The 26169-nt window shown below is 47.0% G+C and overlaps 1 protein-coding gene across 1 annotated transcript in view; it reads right to left on the bottom strand.

The window, feature by feature from the left end:
• Positions 1–23093, bottom strand: part of shroom2a (shroom family member 2a) — a gene marked incomplete at its 5' end in the record, with an annotated part of 29359 nt that extends 6266 nt beyond the window's left edge. The window contains 6 exons of the mRNA XM_079220701.1: positions 2594–4952; positions 5656–5778; positions 6051–6068; positions 6317–6418; positions 14702–14850; positions 22887–23093. Coding sequence (XP_079076827.1) covers positions 2594–4952; positions 5656–5778; positions 6051–6068; positions 6317–6418; positions 14702–14850; positions 22887–23093 — 2958 coding nt within the window. The remainder of the gene's footprint in view (positions 1–2593; positions 4953–5655; positions 5779–6050; positions 6069–6316; positions 6419–14701; positions 14851–22886) is intronic.
• Positions 23094–26169: the final 3076 nt, after the last annotated feature.

Here is a 26169-nt window from a genome sequence, read left to right as displayed (position 1 = left end):
CAGCCATCAAGAAATACTGGATACTACATTTCCCCATAATGCAACTCAATTGCAAACCCTCCGCTGTCAAGTAAATACTAGGGGTGGGAATCACCGGAGATCCCACGATACGATATTATCGCGATACTTAAGTCCCGATACGATATTATCACGATACTTAAGTCTCTATACGATATTATCACAAACTTAAGTCTTTATACGATATTATCACGATACTTAAGTCCCTATACGATATTATCACAAACTTAAGTCTTTATACGATATTATCACGATACTTAAGTCCCTATACGATATTATCACAAACTTAAGTCTTTATACGATATTATCACAAACTTAAGTCCCGATACGATATTATCACGATACTTAAGTCCCGATACGATGTTATCACGATACTTAAGTCTCTATACGATATTATCACGATACTTAAGTCTCTATACGATATTATCACGATACTTAAGTCTCTATACGATATTATCACGATACTTAAGTCTCTATACGATATTATCACGATACTTAAGTCTCTATACGATATGATCACGATACTTAAGTCTCTATACGATATTATCACGATACTTAAGTCTCTATACGATATTATCACGATACTTAAGTCTCTATACGATATTATCACGATACTTAAGTCTCTATACGATATTATCACGATACTTAAGTCTCTATACGATATTATCACGATACTTAAGTCTCTATACGATATTATCACGATACTTAAGTCTCTATACGATATTATCACGATACTTAAGTCTCTATACGATATTATCACGATACTTAAGTCTCTATACGATATTATCACGATACTTAAGTCTCTATACGATATTATCACGATACTTAAGTCTCTATACGATATTATCACTATACTTAAGTCCCGATACGATATTATCACAATACTTAAGTCCCGATACGATATTATCACGATACTTAAGTCTCTATACGATATTATCACAAACTTAAGTCTTTATACGATATTATCACGATACTTAAGTCCCTATACGATATTATCACAAACTTAAGTCTTTATACGATATTATCACGATACTTAAGTCCCTATACGATATTATCACAAACTTAAGTCCCGATACGATATTATCACGATACTTAAGTCCCGATACGATGTTATCACGATACTTAAGTCTCTATACGATATTATCACGATACTTAAGTCTCTATACGATATTATCACGATACTTAAGTCTCTATACGATATTATCACGATACTTAAGTCTCTATACGATATTATCACGATACTTAAGTCTCTATACGATATTATCACGATACTTAAGTCTCTATACGATATTATCACGATACTTAAGTCTCTATACGATATTATCACGATACTTAAGTCTTTATACGATATTATCACAATACTTAAGTCCCTATACGATATTATCACAAACTTAAGTCCCGATACGATATTATCACAAACTTAAGTCTCTATACGATATTATCACGATACTTAAGTCCCTATACGATATTATCACAAACTTAAGTCTCTATACGATATTATCACGATACTTAAGTCCCTATACGATATTATCACAAACTTAAGTCTCTATACGATATTATCACAAACTTAAGTCCCGATACGATATTATCACAAACTTAAGTCTCTATACGATATTATCACGATACTTAAGTCCCTATACGATATTATCACAAACTTAAGTCTCTATACGATATTATCACAATACTTAAGTCCCTATACGATATTATCACAAACTTAAGTCTCTATACGATATTATCACGATACTTAAGTCCCGATACGATATTATCACGATACTTAAGTCCCGATACGAAATTATCACGATACTTAAGTCTCTATACGATATTATCACGATACTTAAGTCTCTATACGATATTATCACAATACTTAAGTCTCTATACAATATTATCACGATACTTAAGTCTCTATACGATATTATCACAAACTTAAGTCCCTATACGATATTATCACGATACTTAAGTCTCTATACGATATTATCACGATACTTAAGTCTCTATACAATATTATCACTATACTTAAGTCCCTATACGATATTATCACAATACTTAAGTCCCGATACGATATTATCACGATACTTAAGTCCCTATACGATATTATCACTATGCTTAAGTCCCTATACGATATTATCACAATACTTAAGTCCCTATACGATATTATCACAATACTTAAGTCCCTATACGATATTATCACAATACTTAAGTCTCTATACGATATTATCACAATACTTAAGTCCCGGTACAATATTATCACGATGCTTAAGTCCCGGTACGATATTAACGCGATACATTAAGTATTGCGATTTATTACCTTTCTTTCAACCGCAAATTGTCCACAAAGGAAAATTTACATATTTTATCTAATAAGATAAAGTAATTAAGACCTCTGCTGACCTCAAAAGAAAACACAGCATCATCTGGTGGACTGAAAAAGCAATCGATTTTATTATTCTAGGCCCCACAAAGTTTATAATTGATTAAATAAAAGGTCAACATTGGCCACAAATCGCCACACAAATTATCACGATACTATGCGGTATTGATTAAAACCACGAGGCCTTGAACAAACTTCCTGCCTCACCTGTCCGTAGAAGTCAGCCGAAGGAGACGATCGGGATCTCTCGTGGAAGCAGGCGGGTTTGGTTCTCTCCTCCGGTCCTGGATCCAGGATGTTATCGGCTGACCGGTACCGGCCGGGCGCTCTGGTCTCCGGAGGGGGTTTCTGTGTATTCCACCTGGCCTCGTACTCCGCGAAGGTGCCCAGTCTCTGCTGGTCGAGGACGACCTGGGAGAGAGGACCTTCCTGGAGCTCCTCAGCTCTCATCGCGTCCTCCGCTTCACTGGCGGAGGCGAGACCTCGGGTCCTGGTATCCGCCGCGCTGCACCTGGGGGGGATGTGACTGAGGAATGCCGGCTTGCCGCTTTCCTGACGGAGCTTCTGTTGGTCCAGCGAGGAGGTCTCGTTGCGAGCGAGATCCTCCTTCATCCCGACTTCGTGGATCTTGCCCGGTTCAGAGAAAGACCGCACCTTCCTCTCCGCGGGGAAACGCTTACGGCCGCCGATGCGAGTCACCTGACCGCCGCCGGCACCCGACCTGCTCATCACGGACTCTGAGACGGTCGGCAGAGGGGCGACGTCTTTCCGGGCCAGTGCCGAGGACGGGTAGCTGGACGAGGCCTCGGCCGCAGGGTGCTCCAGCAGGACGGGCTCCAGGTCTTTCCTCCTGAAGGACGTGGCCTTCAGCACCCTGGCTTGGGCCTCCTTCAGGTGGTCCTTGTAGGAGCCGGTGAAGGAGCCATCGGCAGAGGGTATGGCGCCGCTCTCGGGGGACTTCCAGACATCCGGGTCGTCCTCGGTCTCTCCCTCGGCACCGGGGAGGGCGGCTGCACTCGCGCTCTTCTGCAGCTTGGCTTTTCTCATCTGGATCTCGTTCCTCAACGTGGTGGCGAACCGGTCGCTGCGTCTCGCCATCTTGCTGTCGAGGGACTCCTCGGCGGTCGGGCCTCTCATCGCCTCGCCGTGGCCCGCGGCCTCGTCCATGGACAGGAAGTGCAGCATGGGGGTCGCTTGGGGGCAGATCTTGTTGCCGGCTTGGCCGTGATGCCGGGCGTCTTGGTGATGTTGCGGCGGCAGCGGCCTCCGCTGCTCGGGCGGCCTGCCGGCGGCGTGACTCGTGAACTGAGCCTCTGCGCCGTGTCCTCTCTGGCTTCCCCGATCGTCGGAGCCGGACTTGGGTCCCGAGGTTTCCATCACGGTGGTAACTTGGTGCTTGCCGTATCCGTTGCTGTCTTTACCGATGGAGGAGTGTTGCTGCTGTTGGGGCAGATGGTACTTCACCGCGGTGACCGTCTGCGGGCTGAGGGAGTTGCGCTCATGTGCCGGGTCTGAGCCGGTGACGCTCTTCCTGTCCTCCGGTTTCCCCGCCGTGGGCTGAACCGTCGTGACGCAGTAGTACCGGCTGTGTCGACTGCTGTCGGCGCTTTGATCGGCGGCTGCGGTGGACAGGGAGGAGCTTAAGTTCCTTCGGTGGCTCTGACCGAAGTGTTGCGCCGAGCCGTTGGTCGGCAGCTCCTGCATGCTGCAGTAGTAGCCCCCAACGTTCTGCGGCTTTGGCACGGACATAGTTCTGGGCTGAGAGTAAAAAGTGCTTTTGTCACTGTGGTGCCTCTGGTGGTAGGCCTGGCCCTGCCGGACGTCACCGCTAGACAGAGCCTGCTGCGTGTTTGAGGGGAACTGGTTCGATTTGTCCGAAGAAGCGTACGAAGCGTCGGCGTCGCTCTTCGGGGGCGGGTTGTGTCCGCGCCGGGTTTCAGCGGCGGTCTTGCAGGCGACGTGCGCTTCAGGCCCGTCGGGGGGAGCGGTGCCGAGCCCCCTTTCGTGCACTTTTGTCGCGGCAAAACTGTCGCTGCGTGCCGGCGGAGGGGGAGGCGGCGGAGACGGGGAAGTCTTCTTCTTCGCCTCGGGGACGTGCCAAACGGGCCCTAAGCCGGTTCTGCTCGACGTGGAGTGGCGCGAGCCGGCCGAGTCGTCGGCCTGCGGACCGGCGCCGCCCGAGTTGACTCCCGGCATCTGGAAGTACGCCACCCGGTCGTCCTGCTTCACCGCCTCGATGACGCCCTGGCTGTTCCTGGCGTTGTTGTGCTTCGCCGCCGCGTCCCACTGACCGACTTTGTGGAGCATGTTCTCCGTGGAGGCGGCGTTGCTCTTGGAGAGGGTGTAGTCGGGGGTGCCGGAGCTGGTGGAGAAGGAGCTGTAGGCCGAGTCTCGCTTGCCTCCTCCGAGATGCTCCATGCTGTTGTTGGACTTGGCGGGCGACAGCTGACCGGCCGGGTACGAGGCATGCTCTAGGCTGTCCATGCTGCCCAGAGAGCTGAACTGGTCGGACACTCTGCGAAAGTCTGTTTGCTCCCAGCCGGAGGACAGGTCCGTGGAGGAGGAGCTGGAGGTCACAGGGCGAAGGAGAGCGTGAAAATACAACATTTACTGCGTGTCAAGGATCCTTAGACTGAGACACAAAAGATATCTATTTAAGACCTCCTCCTTGTGCGTTTGAAGGATGCATACAGGATGAAAACAGGTTAAAAAGAGATAAAGATAGAAACTTTATTCTCTGTTACGACCATTGAAATACACTCGGCATTCCTTCAGTGGCTAGCATAGAGGTGCTAACGCTAGTTCACAATGTGCTAACGTACTCTGCTAACGTTAGCAGCGCCGGTTTTTAGGTGGAAACGTAACGTTTTAGAAACGTTCAACTCCTTCCGGCCTCTCCGGATAACGAGTACATCACACACCGTTTAACCACGGCGAGCAAACGCTACGCTGCGATTGGCCAAGTCGGCCCTTTAAGGGGCGGGACTTAGCGAAGGGTAAATTCTATCGCGGTCAACTACTGCTGAGAAAACCGAAGAGAGGAAACTTATGATCGAAAGAGTGTGACTCTTACTCACATTTTTTTATTCCATTTTTTGGTGGACTTTGGGGACAATTCATAATTTATAAGTAAAAGTCCATTTCCATGGAAAACCCTGTTTGTATGTTTTTGCTTTCATTCACTAAAGCAACCCGCCGTGTTTTCACCCAAACGGCTTCATATCTAAAACACTGAGACTCAAAGAGGCAAACTTCAACATCCGAGTTACCTCGCGTCATATCTGGCGTGCCAGACCTGCGTGGGCGGAGACTGCGCTTTGGCAGTCTCTGATTGGCCCTCGTTGAACTTGGTGGCGTGCCAGGAGTGAGGCCTGCTTATGGGTTCATTCCTCCTGCAGAGAGGGCAGAAAAACACAGACCGGATTAGAGATCCGCCCTCTTCTGGAAACCAGTACGTGCTTCCTGAGCTACTGGGAGCTTCTGCTAGAGCCTCGTGCTGCAAAAGGTGCTTAAATTATTATTAAATATGAAGAAAGAAGATCCGTGCATTGTGGTGGTGAAGTACTGCATAATATATCATCTACTGTGTGGTGAAGAAGCACTTTTTGCAGCATTTTTTACAACATTTCTTTGCACGGTCGTCGGTTACGGACATCAAACGTACCCTTTAAAGCGATTCTTTCTGAATTTGCATGCCGGGAAAACAGGAACAGAGAATGTGAGCACGAACATGCAACTGCAACACGAGGGTTAGATTCACTACATGGACACGGAAACACGTCACGGGCAAAGTGTGTGCTGCATGCTGCACAGATGGGATGAAGGTCTCTCATCTAATGACACGTCGCTACGAGAGGATGAGGATGAGCACTAGAGGATCATGGGAGGAGGGGGAGGGGCTACGATCACGATGGAGCCACAGAACCGTACCTCATGGAGCTTCTCAATATCTTCGTGAGAAAGCTTCTTGCCACATGCACGTCATTCTCAGAGGGCATTTTCTGAGCTACAATATCCACCATTTTCATATTCCTGGGCAGCGGGGGAGGAACACACAAACACACACACACAGACACACACTAAGAGCTCAGAGACAACCGACAGGACAAGACATCTGACATTTAAACGGCTGCTTCTGGTGTTAAACGTTTGTGCACATGATGATTATCACAACCTCTGTCTGCAGGACTATTTGTGTTATGTTGTTCCCAAAATCATTTACATTTTCTTCACCTCATGCAGAAACAATCTACATATTTTGCTCTATTTTTCCTCCTTAACTCTTCTTCTTTCATTCTAGAGGAAAGAAAACATTTATTTGACTACTTTTGTCCGTTACCGTTAGTTAACGCCTCATTTGCAGATATAAACATCACATGTCAGAGAACCAGCAATACAAAATATACTTGTTTCATGCCAGTAACCAACTGGAGGAGTTTAGTGTCTGCTATAGTGGTGCTACAGCGCCCTCTGCTGGTCAAACCCGCCCCACAGTGAACCACAAACAGACGTTGGTTCTTTACTCGTGAGGCCCTGAGGTGAGCTGGTGAGCCCAGACGTCACCATATGGTCCCAGCGGGGGTCAGCGGGGGTCAGCGGGGGGTTTAACAGAGCAGAGCATCCTGACACCCTCAAATCAGCTTCATCCAAGCTGTCGTCTGCCAGAGAGCTCCCATCATGCAACAGCCACCCGGGGACCCGCTGGCCCTTTAACTTCACTCTTTCATTCCTACATATGAGGGTTTATGCAGAGGGGTTTGTTCACACATTCATAACCTCATTTATATAACTTTATTAACAAAAACATGGAGGACTTGTTGGTTGTTTTGGACCTTATTAGTTTTACTCAGAGGGGTCGTTTTGGTTTCACTGGTTCAAGAAGTTGAGACAAAGCTTTGCTAGCTGACGTTCTCATTGGACTCTCGCCTCGCCCCCACAAAGCAGGCGGTCATGAGGTCGTGACCCCAGTCTCCTCGCCCAAAGACCCTCACTGACATGACGACGAGCGGTCCAGAGAGTCCTGCAGGTATCTGTTTTATAAAGTCACTTATCAGACGAGGTTTAGTTCAGCTCAATCAAGTCGGACGTTTCCACAAAATTAATTCTGGATTAAAAAATGTAAATAAATTGAGGCCCATTTAGAAGACAAAGAAAAAACCAACATGGTCCTCTTGGCCTCCTAGTCTCCTTGTCTCCTAGCCTCCTTGCCTCCTTGCCTGTGTTTCTGGGGCACGAGGAGCTCGCCACACGCTATTGGTATGCAAATGAGGCTGTTTTATTAGGCCTATCGTCAGGGCGACAGCTGGGCCGGCACAGATATGCTGTGGGTTCAGAGCCCCGAATGCATTTGGTCCCAACCGGTCCAACCAGTCCGACCAGTCCACGTCAACAAACCAGTAAGGAACGGCCTATTCGTTAATAACACTTCAGGAGAACATTCATTAATAAATAATATTACAGGTGATAATTAATTCATTCATTTTTAATACTTCCAGAGAGTATTCATGAATACATCTTCAGGAGATATTAATTAATTCATAATACTTTACTTTAGTATTCAGATGCTTTTTGGTTTTTACCTTTTCTCCGTCCGTCCCTCAGATTAATTTGTTTGGAACCACTAAATCTTGCTGATCGTGGCTTAACCTAAATGACGTGCGACCTCATAATGAATGATAAGACAAAAACACAAACCAGCACAATAACAAGAGTATTAGGGTCAGAAGGGACCCGGTTCCCCGGTTCCCCCCCAGACAGAACCAGATCAGAAGCAGCCGGTACGACTTCAAAGTTTAACGTAAAGTTCACTTTGACTCACCGAACATCTGGAGGAAGGAATTCAAAATGGACACAAAGGGGAAGAAAAGTGTTATCCAGACGCAGCGGCGCAAGCCGGGGGCTCGATTTCCGAGCGAGGCGGCCGGTGGGGACCGAGAGCCGGCGGGGAACCGCATTCCACTTCAGAACCGGGGCGCGAGGGTCCGAGCGGCGCCGAGCCTCCGGACACGAGACGGCAGGAGAACTAACTTCTCTGGGAAGAGCGGAGGGAGGGAGATCTCCTGCAGGATTACTGGCAGGGTTTACCCCCCCACGGGCTGGGGGTGGGGGTTTACCCCCCCACGGGCTGGGGGTGGGGTCGGGGGGTGGGGTCGGGGGGCTTTTGTCACAGCCCGTCCCCGTGGAGGGTTCCCGCGCCGGGGCCCTGGTCTCATTGGCTGCAGAGGGGTCAGTGTATGCTAATGAGGGCCGGGCCCTTGTCTTCTCCGGGGCCCCCTCTTGTGAGGCGGACGGTGCATTTCTACTGTTGCCGCGGCAACAGGTTGCTCTCTGGGGGGAGTGCACCCGATTTCCCTGAACGCACCATCGGGGTAACGAGCTCTGCAGCGCAGCGCCATGACTGCACCACTTCACCACTTCACCACCGCTCACTTCTTCACTTCACCACCGCTCACTTCTTCACTTCACCACCGCTCACTTCTTCACTTCACCACCGCTCACTTCTTCACTTCACCACCGCTCACTTCTTCACTTCACCACCGCTCACTTGAGGGAGGGAAGGATTGAGGGAAGGAAGGAGGGACGGAGGGAAGGAAGGAAGGAATGAATGAGGGAGAAATAAACTGTACTTTCTTGATTCTTGTTGTTGTGAGTTTGTCCTCTCGGTGGGACGCTCTACTAGGATGAATAGTTTAGCTGATCAGTTCTCCATCGCTCAGCTGTTCAGACTAAAGTTGTCTTTCCATAACCGACATCCTCAAAGGAGGAAAACACTTCAGTGAACCGACCTGCAGGTCTGGTGAGAGCCAGCAGGCAGCAGAGTGGCAACCTCCAGCCGAGAGGAAGGCCATAAACCAGTAAAACCAATAAAACCAGTAAACCCCCGTGTCTGTTGAGGGACTTGATGGAGCGAACAGGTTGCCATAGCGACGTTCTCTTCCCAGCAAACGGTCGTTAACCAGAGCTGCTGAGTCGAGGTGTGACATGTTTCTCGTAAAAAAACAGCTTTAAACCGCGAGGAGCGGCCCGACGGACGCCGAGGTCGTTCCTCCCAAACCTGCAGGTCCCAGGTGAGCCTCTGGATCACCTGGGACCTGCAGGGGCTCACAAAGCCCCCCTTCAGCGGGGCCGACAATCACCCCAGTCATGGAGGCCGGGGCGAGGCCGGCGAAGCGTGAGCGCCGTGTCACGACCGGCACATTCCTGAGCCGGATGGCATTCCAGCTGTCAGCCCACCGGCCGTCTGCGCCGACCCGGAGTCAGCAACACCTGGACACCTGCAGTCCGAGGGTCTGATCACGTCCACCTTGACACGGCGGGTCCTTCAGGGTCCTTCAGGAACTCAGAGCTGCTATGAACCCACCACGGTTGATCCCTTAAAGGGACAGCACCGATGTTTAGACGTGTTTGCATGCGCTTCTTCTTCAGTGGATGGAGCAAAGAAAGAGATGAATCCACTCTGGAGGAGAAGCTCATGAACACCCTTCTAAACGTCGGTACTGTCTCTTTAAATCAGTAGTTGTGCCGCCCTTTTACCTGTTCCAACAGGTGTGGACGACAGCAGAGCAAACACTGAGCGACTACAGGTGATCCACACACTGATTGAATGGAGGGATGTGAGGGAGGATTCATGTTTATTTAAGCTTGTGACTGCAGATCCCTGAGGCTGAACCACAAGCGACTGCCGTGATGACGCAGTGGTTCATGTTGCCCAATAGTAAACATCCAGGAGGAGGATGAACACAATAAACAACAACAAAGATGTTCCTCCAGATTCACACAGTTAGTTAATAACCAACATTTCTTCATAAGAAACAGTCAGCACAAAGCAAGTGCATTGTTTATTTCATTACACACACACAGTATACACACACAGTATACACACACACCTTCAGTATCTCGGCCCGTCAACTCTCCTCAGGAACGGGTCAAACCAAACAGGAAACCGAGGGGTTCAAATGAGCTTAAAGGTAAATCTCTAAACTAGGATTTCCTCCGCTGAGACCTGAACCATTTTAAGAAATCTGCTTACGGGAAGAATTCAGCGCACCGCATTCCACACATTCCTCACGGGCTTATTTAGAAAAACAAGAGGGCAGCAAACGCACCGGACCCCCCGCTGAGCGGCCTGCAGGCCAATGAGCAGGTAGAGCCGGGCCGTGCACCAAACCTCTGTGCCGACTCGTCATCGCAGAGAAACAAGTATTAAATGTGTTATAAAGAAACTAACCAACGGCCCTGAACGCCTCACGCTGGAAACCAACGGCCCTGAACGCCTCACGCTGGAAACCAACGGCCCTGAACACCTCACGCTGGAAACCAACGGCCCTGAACGCCTCACGCTGGAACCCAGGGGGTCTCGTGCTGTGGAGTAAAGTACGTCCTGAAACTAGTGGACAGAACACCTCATGAGAAGAAAAAGAAAAGAGTTTAGCTTTGTTCTTTTGGTCGAGGCCCGTGTGAGGAGGACGAGGTGACCACACCCGCCTGTCCTCCACGTGAGCGACATGCTCCACCGACACGTTCCACCAACACTCTGGTGTTACTCACGCGACACGTTCCACCGACGCTCTGGCGTTCCTCACGCGACACGTTCCACCAACACTCTGGTGTTACTCACGCGACACGTTCCACCAACACTCTGGCGTTCCTCACGCGACACGTTCCACCGACGCTCTGGCGTTCCTCACGCGACACGTTCCACCAACACTCTGGTGTTACTCACGCGACACGTTCCACCAACACTCTGGCGTTCCTCACGCGACACGTTCCACCGACGCTCTGGCGTTCCTCACGCGACACGTTCCACCAACACTCTGGCGTTCCTCACGCGACACGTTCCACCGACGCTCTGGCGTTCCTCACGCGACACGTTCCACCAACACTCTGGCGTTCCTCACGCGACACGTTCCACCAACACTCTGGCGTTCCTCACGCGACACGTTCCACCGACGCTCTGGCGTTCCTCACGCGACACGTTCCACCAACACTCTGGCGTTCCTCACGCGACACCGACGCTCTGGCGTTCCTCACGCGACACCGACACGTTCCAACAACACTCTGGCGTTCCTCACGCGACACCGACGCTCTGGCGTTCCTCACGCGACACCGACGCGTTCCAACAACACTCTGGCGTTCCTCACGCGACACCGACGCTCTGGCGCTCCTCACGCGACACCGACGCTCCTCACGCGACACCGACGCTCTGGCGTTCCTCACGCGACACACGACGCTCTGGCGCTCCTCACGCGACTCTGGCACTCCTCACGCGACACCGACGCTCTGGCGCTCCTCACGCGACACCGACGCTCCTCACGCGACACCGACGCTCTGGCGTTCCTCACGCGACACACGACGCTCTGGCACTCCTCACGCGACTCTGGCGCTCCTCACGCGACACCGACGCTCTGGCGTTCCTCACGCGACACCGACGCTCTGGCGTTCCTCACGCGACACCGACGCTCTGGCGCTCCTCACGCGACACCGACGCTCTGGCGTTCCTCACGCGACACCGACGCTCTGGCGCTCCTCACGCGACTCTGGCGCTCCTCACGCGACTCTGGCGCTCCTCACGCGACACCGACGCTCTGGCGCTCCTCACGCGACTCTGGCGTTCCTCACGCGACACCGACGCTCTGGCGTTCCTCACGCGACACCGACGCTCTGGCGCTCCTCACGCGACTCTGGCGTTCCTCACGCGACACCGACGCTCTGGCGCTCCTCACGCGACTCTGGCGCTCCTCACGCGACTCTGGCGTTCCTCACGCGACACCGACGCTCTGGCGTTCCTCACGCGACACCGACGCTCTGGCGCTCCTCACGCGACTCTGGCGTTCCTCACGCGACACCGACGCTCTGGCGTTCCTCACTGCATGCAAACAGTGAGGACTCATCGCACGGAAGCTCCTCCCCTGCCGTCTGCAGAGAGACCACACCTGTAGAGGGAGCAGGTTCCGACAGCTTCCTGATCCCAGAGATAAAAATATAAAAAATGAAAACGCAAAACAAACAGGAAGGTGTTTTCTCGGCTCATGCTCAGGCACAGATGACACCGTATGCAAACACCGCCTCTGCACCAGCGCAGGTCTAAGGAAGCCTATTTACGTCAGTAACAGAAATAAATAAAATGTAAATGCAGCTGTGATAATAAGAATCATAATTATGAGATAAAAAGTCACAATTTAAATAATCTGGCCTTTACGGAAGCTAATTAATGCAGGAAAAGAAGTAAAAATAATGTGATAATAAAAATGTCTAGCTTTTTTCTTCTTTTTCCTTCCTGTTATCTTCCATACACAATGCAGATGACAGGAAGAAAAACATCTAAATTATCTTTTTTTCTTTTCTTCTACTGGCAGAAATGGTCTTCCATAAGGGCCAGATGTTGAATAAACAACGGAGAAACTAAATGAAGGAGCAGGGCACGTGGTTTGAACTGGAATGAGCCGCTCCGCTTTGTTCCCTACTTGACTTTTGTTCTGGTGTCCTGGTGAAGACGAGAAGGAGCCGAGCTCCTGAGGAGGGAAGCGTCCCGCGGGACTGAAGCGGTGCAACGAGAACAATGAGCCTCGTCCTTGTAAGGAAATGTCTTTCCCCGTTTTCACAACTGAAAACACACCGACGTGACGAAGCCCAGATCCTTCTGGAGACGAGTTCACGTCCCGTCCTCTCCCCGCTCTATAGAGTTCAAACACACGCCTGCTGCCACAAATCATGCATAAAAAACATCTAATGTTCAGTTGCTCGACGGCGTCGTTTCACTCAAACCGAGTCTCAGAGGTGCCAGTTTATTAGGTACACCCGGCGAAAACTACCGCTCTAAAAAGGGGTCGTTCATGTCGGAGGATGCTCATTGATATAAATGGACAGCAGCACAAACAAAAGCAGTTCTCACCCTCATGAAAGTTGGTTTATTGCATTGGTTTGTGTACATTCTATTCATCTTGTTCCTTATCTACATGCTTTCTTTGCAAAGTGAAAATGAAGCACTTCTACACGTCGTCGGCCATATTGGAGCATATTACTGTAGATGAGTTGGCAGAAACTCTGAAGCAGATAACAGAAACTAAACATTTCAATCAAACTTGTACCATTAAAAAAGGGACAAATGTGTTTTTAAGAAATCCAAAATGTATTTTCTGGTTAAAATCCAGCGTCCTGGTGTTAATCGTTCCGTTATCTCGTGTTAAATAAATGCTCAAGAAATGTTGAAGAAATGCATTTTTCTTTAAATATAAATATCCCTATATAAATATAAATGTTTATGTATTAGGTTGAAGCTGCTCTGAATGAATTGTCATTATTAGCCCCTGAGAAGCTTTTTTCTAGAACATTCTTGGAAAGAAAACATCCATAAATTAGAGTTTAATGCTCGTCTGCTTCATAGGGACTGGACTTGTAGCTACAAATAAATAACAGAAACGGGGTTATACTCTTTACAAATAAAAAAAACTCAAATGTGTGACTTTAGTCTGAGAGACAGAAACACGACCCTGGACCCTCTGGACCGACCTCGTCGGCTCAGACGCCGTCGCTAACCATGCTAACTGCTAACTGCGGCGTCGTCCCACAACACGCACGAGTACAACTCCACATGAGTCACCCACAGAGACAGGAACAGCTCCTCCTCTCACACATCCTCTAATAGACTTTCAGTAAAGACAATACGAGACTCGCACCACGCCGTCCTTCTGGAGAGATAAACGCTGAATGGACTTCCTTGTACGGAGGAGTTTGCTCAGGGATTACGTTATGAAATGAAACAATACGGAAAGACATGCAGCCACACACAGATAGACAATGGGAGCAGTGTTTCTCACACACACACACACACACACACACACACACACAGTAAGAAGGCCTCTGGGACTCGCGCTGACAAATGATTCATCGGTTAAACAAGAGGTGAATGCTGGACGGCCTTGGAGCCGATCAGTCACGGGACAAGACGACTGAATGTGACCACAGCGTGGACTCACTGAGGGACGGGGAGGGAAACAATGCACACCTGTGGCGGACGGGGAGGGAAACAATGCACACCTGTGGCGGACGGGGAGGGAAACAATGCACACCTGTGGCGGAGGGCGTGAGCGCCACGTTTGCGTCGTGACTTCCCTTTTTTCTATTTGTTCTTCCCACACCTGCCTGCCAGCAGATGATGTCACCTGCGAGAAACTGTGTCACAATCTGTGACCTCTGGTTGACTGCGACCCGCTGCGACCCGCTGGGGGAGGGCTGTGTGTGTGTGTGTGTGTGTGTGTGTGTGTGTGTGTGTGTGTGTGTGTGTCAGCAGCAGATGCACAGGGATCGGTTTCCTACCTTTTCACCACCAGGCTGAGGGTCTTGTGGGAGCCCTTCACCAGACAGATGGCCTCCTGCCTGAAGCCGCTCAGGTCGATCTCGTTGATGTTGACGAGCTCGTCTCCCACCTGGAGACTCACGGACGCCGCCTTGCTGCCCTCCTCCACCTGAGACCCACACAGAGGACGGGAGGTGAGAACTAGTTCAGAACACACACCGTGTTACGGAGGTACTTCAGGAAGCTGCATAGAGTGAACTCTATGCTTCATGTGTTAAAGCTGCATTCTCTCTCCTGACCACCAGGGGGCGACTCCTCTGGTTGTATAGAAGTCTATGCTTCATGTGTTAAAGCTGCATTCTCTCTCCTGACCACCAGGGGGTGACTCCTCTGGTTGTATAGAAGTATATGCTTCATGTGTTAAAGCTGCATTCTCTCTCCTGACCACCAGGGGGCGACTCCTCTGGTTGTATAGAAGTCTATGCTTCATGTGTTAAAGCTGCATTCTCTCTCCTGACCACCAGGGGGTGACTCCTCTGGTTGTATAGAAGTCTATATAAATGACTCTACTTCTCTTGATGTATTCCCTCAGTAAACATTGTAAACATGAGTTTATGTCTCAATCTCTAGTTTCAAGTCTTCTTCAATACAGCATGATGTTCATTTAGTACATTATGGTCATTTAGAGTCAAACAGACCATAAAGCAGGGGACGCTTTAGGGGCGAGGCTACAAGGTGATCGACAGGTCGACACCAGAGAGTATACAGCGTCTCTACATCACTCCTCAGTCCATATATGGACACTTCCTGTTCACTGGTTGCAAAAATCCAAGATGGTGACGGCCAACATGCTGAACTGGAGGCTTCAAAGAAACACACGACTGAGTCCACTTCTTGGTCTATGGTTCTGTTAAATATTTATCTCTGGTATTTAGAGCCGTGTACGACACATTGAACACAGTTCAACGGTTAAAACGTTGTGTGGAACACCGTGGTTACCTTCAACGGCATAAATATTTATATTTACCAGAGTGGCCTACGGTGCGTAGAGAGTATATTCTGTTCATGAGACGGTGCCAAAAGGCTTCTTACGTCCAAGAGGTTCCCACCTCTCTGTTGTGAAAGAGATTACGTGACCTCACACGACCTTGGTGCTGCTCCTCGGCTCTTTAAGAGCTGCCCCCGATGTTTACCGCTGCTTTTAAGGCCTGTTGTGGTGCAGATTCTGCTCACGGGACCTCGTGTCGTAATGTTTCAGACCTCAAAGACAAGAAGAAGACATTAAGATGTCTTTGTATATATGAGATGTTTGATATGTTTTCTATGTTCAGTTGACGTATCTAGTTCAATAAAAAAGGTAAAACAAATCAAATAAAAAAGGCGTGAATGCCAAATATATGAACTAATATTCTAAAGTATAACTAGCAATAATGAATCCTATCTTCATGGGAGTCGATAGATCAAAACTAAAAAGGTCAGAGAACTCCGAAGACCAAACGCTTGAAAAAGGACGCGTGGGAGAAGCGCACTAAACAAGGCAGCAGAGTGTTGTTGCCGTTGTAGATATAGATAAATATCTCATCCGCACAGAAGGAACCGTTCCCACAGCGAGCAGCAGAGCAGCAGGAAGGCCAGCTTCCAAAGACACAGATTAGAGAGCTTCAAAAAGGCTGCCGTCCAGAGAGCTCGTCTCAGGGCCGACACCTGCAGCAACACGCCAGAGGGAAGCGTCATGGCCGCCGCTGGCTGGCCGGCTTCATGTCTGCAGGAGGGTTCAGACATTCTGACCAATGGAGTCATGACTTTAAACCAAATGTCATGACAAACATTTAGTGAAGTCTGGGTGTAAACAGTAAAAAGTGAGTAAATGTAGTATTTAAACTAACAATGAGAACACAAAGCATACAGTAAACCTTAAATGACTCAAATGAATGAGACAATAGTTTGATTAAAAGAATAAACATTTATATAGATGCCTGTATGTATGCCTGCTGATATTTTGAGTCTTTCTTTTAAAAGCATATTCATTATTTCAAACTCAGCGTAAATGAACGACATGAACACATGAATATAACACATTTACATGAACACATGAATATAACACATTTACATGACTTTACTAAACTTTAGGGATTTTTATTTTTTTCAAGGACTTTTCCAGGCCTGGAAACAACCATTTATAAACTCCATGACTGTTCCAGGTTTTCCATGAGCGTCACCCTGTTCAGGACACTAAAGACACAGCGGCTCAGTGCAGAAACTGGCTATTGCCCCACATTAACACACAAACGGCTGACAATCAGTCCTGACTCACCACAGAGGTATGTGTACGTTTACAGACCATTACGTCTCTCCGGCCCGTTATCCTCCACAGACAGCCAGAGCCAAGACGGCTCCAATCAAAACCCTTCTCATTTTCTCCAGGAGGCCAGTTTTTAAAAGGCGGACTGAGGTCGTTTTATGACGACTGGCTGGATTCCTGCGCTGCTCCTGATATGGTGCTGGGTTGTGGAGAGAGAATCAGCGGCTGACGCGCTCACAGTCCAGTTACCGAGTTTGAAAAGGACACAACACCTCTGTTTGCACTGGAGCTGGAAAACCAGTCTCACCAACGCCGACAGGAGAACATGAAGTGAACGTAATGCGTTACCCACAAAGTGACATCGGTGTTGTGTTTGGAGAAGTGTTCTCTACTAAGTCCCCATGAAGCTTGATCTGCAGCATGAAGTCATGTCTCAGTCCCATTTTTATCATTTTGGTGAAAGGTGTGACAGACCACATTTCTACTCAAAAAACAAGAACAAAAAATGTCGTTTTAGACATTTTTTTACATGGGTCTACCATTTTATTCATATATTCCACTGCTTTTGTGAACCGAAGACCTTTGGTAAACCAATGTCCATCACCACAACACTTCCACACGAGTAAAGTTATGTTTTCACAAGAGATGTGAAGAATTTCACAAATCAAGCTTAAATTTTTCAGCTTTAGGGTCATATTATCTCTTTACACTTGTGCCTTATTATATAGAGAGCTGAGATTGTTCTTCAATTTTTGATGGACACATGGGTATGTATCTCATATGCAAGTACCTTTAAAATGTGAATTTAAGAAATTATGTAAAATCGAGAAAAAGACCCTGAAGGGTTGGGATCATTTGTGTGACGGCGTCGGGCTGAACAGGAACCAACGCTCCACGATGAGATAGAATGTAAATATAAACAACAAGCAGCAGCATGAGATAAAACGCAGGAAAAAACAACAACACAGACAGGCGAGTGTCAGTATCGGCCAATCAGCGCGAGCCATGCGGTGCCCTTTGTTTGCCACCTTCCTCCCGGCCATAATCAGTCCGCCTGCAGCCATCCTGGATGCTTGGCGTCCTCAGGAATAGCCTCCGGGCCTCGTGTGGGCCGCGGGGGGAAGGATGTGGTGGCGATGCGGCCAGGAATGCGTGTGTCTGTTCTGCTGACGGGGCTCTGAACTCAGACCTCCTGCACAGCGCTGACGGGGCTCTGAACTCAGACCTCCTGCACAGCGCTGACAATGTTCACCGCCGTTTTGACAAGCGGTCACGAAAACAAACGCACCCGACTCTGACCTCCGCCGAGGCCTTTTTTTTCTAGTTTAAATCTGACATGTTTTAAGCGTCACCTCCTTGAACGTTAGTGTTTCTATACAGACAATCACCCGTCCTACGAGCACAATGACATCCCATAATAGGGCCATTTATCTGACGCTCCCACACCGCCGCCACAACCCTGCGCTAATTGACGCAGAAGTGGACGTCGTCGCCATGACGTCGACTCATTGACGGATGTTTTAAAGCCTCGGGTTCCTTGATTTTGCCTTCGCCATCTAGGTTTTTTTTTGCAACCAGTGAACAGGACCTGTCAATCACCTTGTAGCCCCGCCCCACATGAAGCATAGACTTCTATACAACCAGAGGAGTCGCCCCCTGGTGGTCAAGCCTGACTTCCACCAGCATAATATCTGATTCATTCTTCCTGCCATGAGCCAGAACCCTTTTCTCTATGAATCAACTTTGCCCCAGAGGTTGAGCAATCCTACAGACAGTCAAATGAAGCCCACGATGTTGCCACACAAAGGATTCAATAATTGGTAAAACCAGTTTATCTGTAGGTGATTTACCACAGCGTGTAGGAACAGAGACATTTTTGCAGCGCTGGTTCTTTGACAGCGAACAGTATTGTTCCTCCATATGCGACGCTACCTGGAACAGGATAATAAACGCATGAGGAACATGCCCAGCTGTGTTGTGTAAAACTGGATTGTACAAGTTTATTGAGACTCAGGACTTTAAGACCACGAAGACCTTGAGCACAACCTGAGCTATGAGAGGAATGTGAAGAATTTTAATTAGATCCAGGATATTTTTTTTACCAATACTCTAAACCTCTCAATAAGCTGTGGCCCTTTTTTTTTATATAAATCATCTTTCATTTCAGCAATTGGAGAGAATGCACATAACGGCCAATAAAAATAACACGTTTTAAGGCCCCGGTGTGAGTTTCTCAGGCTAATACATGAAATGCAGGCATGCCTGCCAAAAAAACAGAGTGCTCAAAGCTCACCACGAACACAGAGCGACGTGAACGTCTTAATAAGATGTAATAAAAAGGAAGAAATGCCAATGCCAAGTGAGCATTTTTGACCAAAGAAACAATCTGAGAAACGTTAAAATGGACTGAGGCTGAAGTAGAAGGCAGATGGAGGAACACATTGAGGAGTTTTCTTACATTTCCACTCAAGAAGAGCAAAGTAAACAATGTGTTTTATTGTTAAATACAAACTAGTCTGAATGTTTGAGACACGCATGTCATCATGTGTGATATTAGCATCATCCTCTGGACATGTACAGCTCATCACACACACACACACACACACACACACACACACACACACACACACACACACACACACACACACACACACACACACACACACACACACACACACACACACACACACACACCTGAAAGAAGGAGTCTGAGTTCAACACGTCCTCCACCGCTGGAACACGCAGAGAAAGTCATTTGACACAAAGAAGCCGAATGTCACAAGCGGAGTCTGATGTTCCACGTTTCTGAGTTCTGAGGTGAAGAACATCCACGTGGTTCACTGCTGACGACGAGGTCGCTTCATGTTCTGAAGGAACGGCTGCATTTAAACGGACTATCTGTGGACATTCAGTTTAAATAAGCCTGTAAACAGATTATGAAGAATATCGTCTCATGTTTGGTGAATGTAAACAGTCATTGACTAAATATTCCCCTCTCATTCTGAAAGGGACAATGTTCTCATGTGATCTGGCTCAGGTGACATGTTGATAACATTCACATTACAGCAACATTCTTTAGCGTGTATTCTTTTGCATTCATTTAATACAAATATAAAAATAAAAGGCTGCACGTAGATGGGCATATTCATTTTCTTTAGCCAGGTAAACAACGTAGAAAGAAAAAACTAGTTTCTATTTATTTACGTTAACTGAATGAAAATACATATAAATGTAAAGGGTTTAGTTGTACATTAATCTATATTTTCCAGGATGAAACGGTAAAAACAAACCTAATATTCTGTGGATGTAAACGTAGTCAGAACACAGGACATTGAGCACAGACGAAAATATGTTATTCTGAACCCCCCCTAAAAAAGAAAGAGGGGTCAGATAAGGAACAATGTGAACACACACTGATGTCATCAGACAAACGCTGGAGGCCTCACTCTGCAGGCTACATGTCAGGTTGTTGTTCTTCGTAAAGGACGTTGTGCGTTTACTTGATCTAAATAACAACAAATACCTCTCTACCTTTGTAAATCAATGGCTGTTGCTCAGAGAGCCACTCCTAAAGAGCACGGATCCCTAATCCTCACTTAATTCATCCCATCGTGCCATTCCAACGGGCTCCAGGCTGTCACAGATAATTCACTACATTTAGAAAATCAAACACAGCTCCTGCATTCCTGCCGGGCTCCTGGTACCACGACCGCCCTGGAATCCAAGCCGGGCGCAAAAACACACGAGAAAGCAAAACGTCAGGTGGGATCTAATAAACACGAGCCGGCCGACTGCGATCAGCGACACGTGTCGCGATGAAGACGATTCAAAAGCATCTCAACGGGTTTGTGATCACACGAGTAAAGACGAAGAGTTCTGAGGAGCTCGGATCTCACCGTCAGACGGCAGCAGGTCCGGGTTGCGTGGGTCCTCGGGGGAACCGGGACGCGGCGCTCACTGAGCAAACATTAACAGTGAAATCCTGTCAATATCAAACCCCCAAAAGAACCAGCTGGGTAATGGTTCACTCCCCCAACGTGATCCCGCAGCTTTACAGCTTAAAGACTTAAAATGGTCAGAATTCTTCTCGTTTGAATTACGTGCTCGTAAAAACCAGCGGCGGCGGGCCGGAGGCGGTATCGCTCTGAACCCGTGTGGCGCCTCGGAGGACGAGTTTCGGCCGTCGGAGTTGGACTTTGCACCGCTTTTGGGTCAATAGAGAAAACAGAAAACGACGAACGGACGGGGAAAAAACAAAAATCAAGCAGGGACCAACGGGCGCTGGTGCTTTACCAAGTCAAATTAACTAGCAAGGTTGTTTCTAGTTAATCATTACACCGTCAACAGAGAAGTGAGGATACGGTGTGATTTCAGCTGATTGGGCTTCACCGCGTTTAAGCACTTTATCCTCTCTGTATGATGCTGGGGCTCAAATCACTACACTACATCAGATCACTACATTATATCACCCATTTAACAAAGACATGGCCTCCAGGAAGTACAAGCTAGAGGCATGTTCTGTTCAGGCGTCTACTGACCACCAGGGGGCGAATCCTCTGGTTGTATAGAAGTATACGCTTCATGTGTTAAAGCTGCATTCTCTCTCCTGACCACCAGGGGGGTGACTCCTCTGGTTGTATAGAAGTCTATGCTTCATGTGTTAAAGCTGCGTTCTCTCTCCTGACCACCAGGGGGGTGACTCCTCTGGTTGTATAGAAGTCTATGCTTCATGTGTTAAAGCTGCGTTCTCTCTCCTGACCACCAGGGGGGTGACTCCTCTGGTTGTATAGAAGTCTATGCTTCATGGAAGTCTATGCTACAAGCTGATTGACAGGTTGACACCAGAGACATGTACAGTCTCTGTATGTCCCTCCTCCTCAGTCCAGATATGGTCACTTCCTGTTTACTGGTTGTGAAATAAACATGCCAACGGCAAAAATGCTGAACATCAAAACGTCCGTCCACAAACCAACGAGTGACGTCACGACGACTACGGCTACTTAAAGTTTATGATTCTGTTGAATATATTATTTCGAGCCTTTTACAACACATTGAGTCAAAATGTAAGAGAGACAACGCCAACAACAGAGTACTACATGGGAGAGCACTAACGGAAGAATCAGAGTCTCCAGTCATGCTAGATGCTACTTTGAGCTACAGGCTAATGTCAGCATGCTAACATGCACTGTATGCTGCTAGCATGGCTACAAATAACCAAAGAGAGCACTGCATGTTCGCCTTTTCTAAATGTTTTTCAACTTATCGTCCCCTCTCCTTCTCCACCTTTTATTTTGTTTTTCTAGCATCAAAAGAGAAAAGACTACAGCGGCGTGTTTGTCATGTCATCAGCGGTGTGTCGGGTGTCAGCACCCGGGGTGTTGTGAACAGACAGCTTCCTTGTCACCTCTTAGGGATACCATGTTTGTTCTTTGTTTCTTTAACACTGTGATTTGCTTAAAGATAAATAAATCCGTTGAATAATTAAATTCTGATACAAAACATTTCAGTGTTCAGCAAAAAATTAAATAAACTACAGGTGCAACTTCCAGTTAAACACAGCTTGTCCAGTTTTCTTTTTTTGTTACCAAAAATGTTCTTTCTGTTTGTTTTTGTTTGCTTTGTCTTTCCATTTTTGTTTGTTCCGTTTGTCCCTGTCTCTTGTCTCCAATGTAAAGCGTCTTTGTGTACTTAGAAAAGGGCTATACAAGTTTTAATTATTATTAATGTAATTACATATACACTCTTTCTGACTTTTCTGCTTGACATTTTGATATTTGAAATGGACAATTTGACAAAATCTGTAAAAGGGCATTTCTGCTGGCGGCTACAGCCCTGATCCAGAGACCGCCTCCTCAGCTCTCAGCTGTATTTTAAATAAAAAGAAGCTTTTGCGTCGTACTCGCCTTCGTTATGAGCAGAGGCTCTCGGTGCTCCAGTCCTCCCCGCAGAGTGAACCCCCACGGCGCTCCTCCCGACAGAAACACGTCCACCAGCTTCCAGCTCTCTCCATCCCGGCTCCTCGGATCCAGATCTCCTGGTTTCGGCGTCGCATGCCAAAGGCTCTCTGCTTCTGCGTAGCGCGACTCGTGCTGGTATCCCGCAGCGTCCATGCTGCGACTGGAGGAGTCAGGAAACAAAACACACAGCATGGAAACATGTCCGGACACAAAATAATAATAAGCACAGTTGACTGAACGAAACTACAAAAAATGTGCCAAATGTAGTATTTTCATGAAGTGGAAGCATGTTCTGCTCCACCGCTATGCTGACGACACCCCGCTGGCATTGTAACATTTAAATAAACTTAAATAAACAAATTATAGGAAGGATTTATATCCTTTGGGTTAAAGAAAGTATTACTGAGCATAGACCTCCTGTATTACTGAGCACAAACCTCCTGTATTACTGAGCACAGACCTCCTGTATTACTGAGCACAAACCTCCTGTATTACTGAGCATAGACCTCCTGTATTACTGAGCACAGACCTCCTGTATTACTGAGCACAGACCTCCTGTATTACTGAGCACAAAACTCCTGTATTACTGAGCACAGGCCTCCTGTATTACTGAGCACAGGCCTCCTGTATTACTGAGCACAGGCCTCCTGTATTACTGAGCACAAACCTCCTGTATTACTGAGCACAGGCCTCCTGTATTACTGAGCACAGGCCTCCTGTATTACTGAGCACAAACCTCCTGTATTACTGAGCACAGACCTCCTGTATTACTGAGCATAGACCTCCTGTATTACTGAGCATACAAGCTACTGTCACTACTGTGAGTGAAGCCTGATGACCCTACATCATGTAAGACAATAAATATGTTGCTGTTTAAGATTGGTTTTAAACATGTGTATGTATGTACATACATATATACACACATATATATGTATAAATGTTTGTGTGTGTGTCATATATATATACACACATACATATATATATATACACACATACATACATGTATATATATATATACACATACATACACACAGACACATGTATGATCCACACGATATATCACACACTCTCTCTTAGGGGCCGCATATTAATACATGAGCCCCGGTGTGGATCCTAGGTGCGCAGGGTGCTTAGAAGAGGCAGGCTCGAGTCCCGCCGTGTCTCTGTAAACACCTGTTGTCTCCCCGCAGCAGCGGACTACACGTAATGCTCTTAAGAGAATTAAAACGCACCAACAATGGAAACCATCTTCTCCTGCGACCAAACAAACCAGCAGACCCGAAACGCGCTTTTCAAGTATTTACCCGACTCTTCGTGTGAAACAAACACTTCATTGTGACATTAAACAACTTAGTCGGATAGTTTTACTCAAACAACATCACATAACTCGTGTTTTTAAAGATGAATCTTACCTGTGGATTCAACTTCTGGATCAACCGGCGACCACGACAGCTTGTCCCCGCTTTACGTTACACGGACTTCCATCTCCTGGAACCTGTTTTAATGGCAAAGAAACCGCTTTTTAAGCGGCGCGGCGGTCCGGACGCCTTCGGGGGAAACCAGCCGGGAGTTTCCTCCGGTTGTAAACGCTCCTCCGGGTGTAAACGCTCCGGTTCAGTCGGTAACATCCGACTTCACGAACACAAACCGACACACTCGGGAGAGTTCCCGTGCGCGGACAACAGGGAGAACAAGTGGGAAGAGATACGATTCAAGCGCGCGCCCTGCCGGCTGCCAGCGGCCATTACAGCGCGCCCCCTGCCGGCAGCCAGCGGCCATTACAGCGCCCCCCGCAAATAACTGTTATAAGAACAAACACAAACATATTTTGTATATATTTTATGTTTACCAGTGACTTTCGGGAGTCTAATGGCGAGCGACGTTGAGTTACGGCGGAAAACAACTATTTAACTGACTGTTAGCTGTTAGCGATTTGCGTCGTACGTTTCTATAACAACCCGCAGGGGGTGTAAGGGTAGTCGCGAGGGACAAACTTAAATCCATAACGCGGAAGTAGCATCGCTGGTGTTAGTTTCAAACTGGCATAAAAGCAGAGTTATTCATATATTAGAGCATCTTGAGTAACTTGTTTTTTTTACTTGTAGTGTGAACTTTAAGAGCTGCGGGACTTGGTGGGGATATAAACACACATGGAGGCGAAGGCGATGACTTCAACACGCCGACTGACGTCGCTGGAAGTGAGGAAGACGTTGAAGGACCAGCAGCTTCTCCAGGAGGAAGGCTGCGGTGCTGACGTCATCAATGGGGTTTTAGCAGGAAACCTTTATGATTTCACCAGCAGGGCCTCAGAAAGAGTATGTTTATTTAATAATTTTATGAAGTATTTATTTATATTTATGACTTTATTTGTTGCTTTTATTTTAGGTTAGGTTCATATAATATGTCATCATCATTATTTTAATTATTTAATATATTTATTAAGTATTTATTTATATTTATGACTGAACTGTGTTTATTTACTTTTTCTCTTCCATTATCACATTTATTTTATTACGTTTTTAATTATTATTATTTTCTATCTTTTGCCATTTTTTACTTTTATATCAGGTTAGGTTCAAACAATATGTCATTATCATTATTTTACTTGAATGTATATTTAACTTGATACGTAAACATATTTAACTTGATGTATCATGTTTATATTTATGTTTACATTTGCATGCATCTATATGTTTATGTGTATTTTTCCTTTCTTTCTAATTTATTTTTTAACGAACAAATGTAAATAAATGTGTTTTCAGCCAACATCATTTACCTGCACTGTAAATTGATGTGTTTTTCAGTCCGCATGGTATATAAGTACATTATATATTTTAGAGTGGCCGCTGTGTATATAAAACACATATATTATATTTATTTATTTATTGTGTACAAATATACACATATAATGTGTATACATACCTGCTGTTTACTGGCAGAGAGAAAGAGAAGAACTCACTTTGTCCTGAAACAACGTTCAGCACAAAGTAAAAAGAGGAGTTTCATCAGAGCAGTAAAAAACAACATAAAAAAAGTTTTTAGGCAAAATAACAACAACAACAACAACAACAATCCACTTCTCTACTTTCATTTAATTTTTTAGAGCAAAAATGTTCGACTATGATTTATTCACAGATTGTATATTTGTCTCGGGGTGAATTCATCTGGAGCGAATCCCTCGTTACGTAACATAAACATCGGGTTCGTTAAGACAGAAGGAAAACAGTCG

Source organism: Taurulus bubalis (assembly GCF_910589615.1).
Source record: "Taurulus bubalis genome assembly, chromosome: 7".
NCBI lineage: Eukaryota > Metazoa > Chordata > Actinopteri > Perciformes > Cottidae > Taurulus > Taurulus bubalis.
Note: the sequence above shows the minus strand (reverse complement) of the source record. Positions and strands in the feature narration are given on the sequence as shown.